The following is a 2,784-nucleotide window of genomic DNA, read 5'->3' on the forward strand; positions in this document are numbered from 1 at the left end:
TCGAAAGAAATGTTGTGACCCTATGATGCTTGTGAAAGTAATGTGCAATTGGATCAATGATTGGTCCATGTTGCAGATAATGGACCCAGAGGCAAACTTACAGATACCAGCAGCAAAGCTGGTAGAGCAGGTAGCAAATGAGATGTACTCCCTCCGTTTCTAAATATAAGTCTTCATAGAGATTTCACTATGAATCACATATGGATGCATATAGATGCATTTCAGAGTATAGATTCATTCATTTTGCTTCATATGTGGTCTATAGTGAAATCTCTTGTATTTAGGAACGGAGGGAGTACCATGCATCGGAGGGATGGAGAGCTGGTGTTTGGCGGCTGGGCAACTGACGGGACCTAGAGCATGAGCTCAATGGCTTCTTCGTTTCGACGGCTGCCTATGCTGTTTCATACTTCGGGCTGTTCTAAAGTGATGTCTTTTGTGTAGTTCATGTCTTAGACTCCTCTGAATTTGGGATCCTGCGTGATCCGGTAACTCTAAGATTTGCGTGGCCCTCGTGCCCCTGGTCTGTAATTTGTCTCGACTGTCTTAGGTTTGAGTGTGTGTGCGTGGGTTTGCAGTTCCTTTAGGCCTGATGGTTTCAGTCATTTGAATCGGAGAGGGCGGCCTCTCTTTTGATCTAAGAAAAAAAAAGTGCCCCGACTGATTGAGCACATGAGATTGTGGAGCCAACCATCAACAGAGTGCAGAATAGGGTTGAGTTGCAGTTCATTTCCTGCAAACATACAAATGAATACAGCATAAGATGCACAGGCCGATTTTTTTTTTCTAAAATGAAAGAAAAATCGCCATTATTTTTCAACAGAGAAAATAATCAGTGTTGCTAGAATGAGCAAGACACCCCCTTGACTTGATCAAAGATTACAGAATCATGTTTCACTATATATTTCAACACTGAATTTGGGGCCTTGAATGCCTCGAGAAAACACATCACCAGACCAGAGTGCAGAACACAAGACTTTGCCAAGCATTTAGAGCCACAGTAGCAAAACAAGTTAACAAGTCAAGAGTATGTACATACACATGGAAACTTGCAAAAGAGACTAGCAGTACATCAGTCATAGATACATACAGTGAGATCAATCTTGTGCACATGTAACTTCCTGATTAAGCCCAGTGCTGCTATTCATTCAGTTATATCAAAGCAGAGTTTAGCTTCATCCCAGGGGCCATTGATCTCAAACTTGTACTCCTGAATCCTGATAAGCCAGTAGGGGCAGACAAGCGAGATGAAAACGACGAGAGCCAGCAGCAAAATGAAGAGCATTCGATGCAGCTGGTACGTGACGCCCAGGGTCATGACCATGAGAGCAAAGGAGAACATCAAATGGAGTCTACAGGAGTACTTCTTGATACAAAATGTGACCAGCGGCGCAAACAGGAAGACCTGCAATGAGAAGAGCATGATTGCAAAGACGTGCAGCCAAGATGGCAGACGCGACGCCACAAGAACAGACGCCACTATCGACGCGTTCAAGGAGATGTTGCTGGTCAGCTTTGGGTTGTTGAGTGCACCTGGAGGCCTTATAGTGGAGCCAGAGTAGTCATGCAAGAAGAGATGAACCAGCAGAAGGAACACAGCAAGTGCCCAGATCGAATCTGAACTGATGGACCTGGTAAGGGTATGGCAAATTGGCGCCAGAACATAAAGGCCACTGGTGAAGAATGATATGTTGAGGACATACTTCAAGAGTAGATTCAGCGAGAATGGGCTGGTGGTGAGCAGGAGGACCAAGAACCCAACAAGCAGCAGACCAATGTCGAATTTCAGGAGAGTGATTTCGTCGATGGCCAAATTCAGCGTATGTGTCCATGTCGAAACTACAAGGGCGACGATGCAGAGATACTGGGAGATGGAGACAGAGTCGACCATCACCCTCAGGAAGTCCCTCTTGACGACATTGGCGTTCATGACCATCTCCTCCAGGAAGGAGTCGTCGGTGTAGTTATCATCGTAGCCTGGCTGCATGCCCCCATAGGCTACTTTTCTCCACTTTGTTCGACAAAGGGTCGGATTTCCAGCGCTCTTCATGCCTCCTCGCTACCATGCCTTACCCATTGCCACCGGATTTGATCGATCTATCGATCCAGATCGGGGTCCGGATTCGCACCCCTGATTCGCCGTGGTCACTCCGCCATGCTGTCGCGGGAGTCCAAGGGAGCGCGCCGCAGGGGATATGCTTGGGTGGATGGCTGGGCGGGGAGGCGGCGCGTCGGGAGAGCGTGAGGGCGGCGGCGTGGAAGGAGCAGGCGGCGGCGGCAGGGCAGGGAGGAGAATTGGGACGCGATGGTGGGAAGCGGGGGAGAGGCCGTGGCCGCTCACTGCAGGGCTGGCTCAAACATATTTTTTTTGACTCCACCTAGCTGGCACGCTTAAGAGTTTGAGCGGTACTTTTTCCTTTTTTCCCTTTTCTTTTTTTTATTTCTTAAAAACACATGTAACTTTATTTATACCAGCGACCATTTTTTTTTGCACGTACACTACTTTCTTAGTTTCATTTCGTAACTTTGCTTATATTTCACAAATATGAATATCTTCATTGTGAACTTGGAAATGTCGACGTGACATTAGTTATTTTTCTAAATGATTAAAGATGTCGAATAGAGCATGTGGTGAATAAGCGACGAATTTTACTAAAGTGTTGATTTTATAGGAACTGTTTCTTGTGCGAGTGGATTTTAGACGAACAGCGGATATAAAGTTTTCTAAAGTGCTAGTTCTTTCGTTTCAAGAGAGTTCACACATAATACCGAACCGGCACAAAT

The 2,784-nt window shown here is 46.2% G+C and overlaps 1 protein-coding gene across 2 annotated transcripts; it reads right to left on the reverse strand.

The window, feature by feature from the left end:
- On the reverse strand, nt 1-2,458 carry SETH1 (phosphatidylinositolglycan synthase family protein). 2 transcript variants are annotated; one of them, XR_015608337.1, is made up of 2 exons: nt 1,091-2,458; nt 1-733 (listed from the first exon to the last, which is right to left on the reverse strand). XR_015608337.1 is itself a non-coding variant. In XM_087528161.1 (1 exon), the coding sequence occupies exon 1, from the start codon at nt 2,048-2,050 to the stop codon at nt 1,145-1,147; it is 906 nt and encodes a 301-aa protein (XP_087384287.1). In that variant the 5' UTR covers nt 2,051-2,457; the 3' UTR covers nt 963-1,144. The 2 variants fall into 2 exon arrangements, 1 of the variants encoding a protein (XP_087384287.1); XM_087528161.1 differs by lacking the exon at nt 1-733 and having other exon boundaries at nt 963-2,457.
- Between the last annotated feature and the right edge of the window lie 326 nt (nt 2,459-2,784).

The sequence above is a fragment of the Triticum urartu genome, chromosome 6A (genome assembly GCF_056163025.1).
Source record: "Triticum urartu cultivar PI428250 chromosome 6A, HENAU_Tu73, whole genome shotgun sequence".
Lineage (NCBI taxonomy): Eukaryota > Viridiplantae > Streptophyta > Magnoliopsida > Poales > Poaceae > Triticum > Triticum urartu.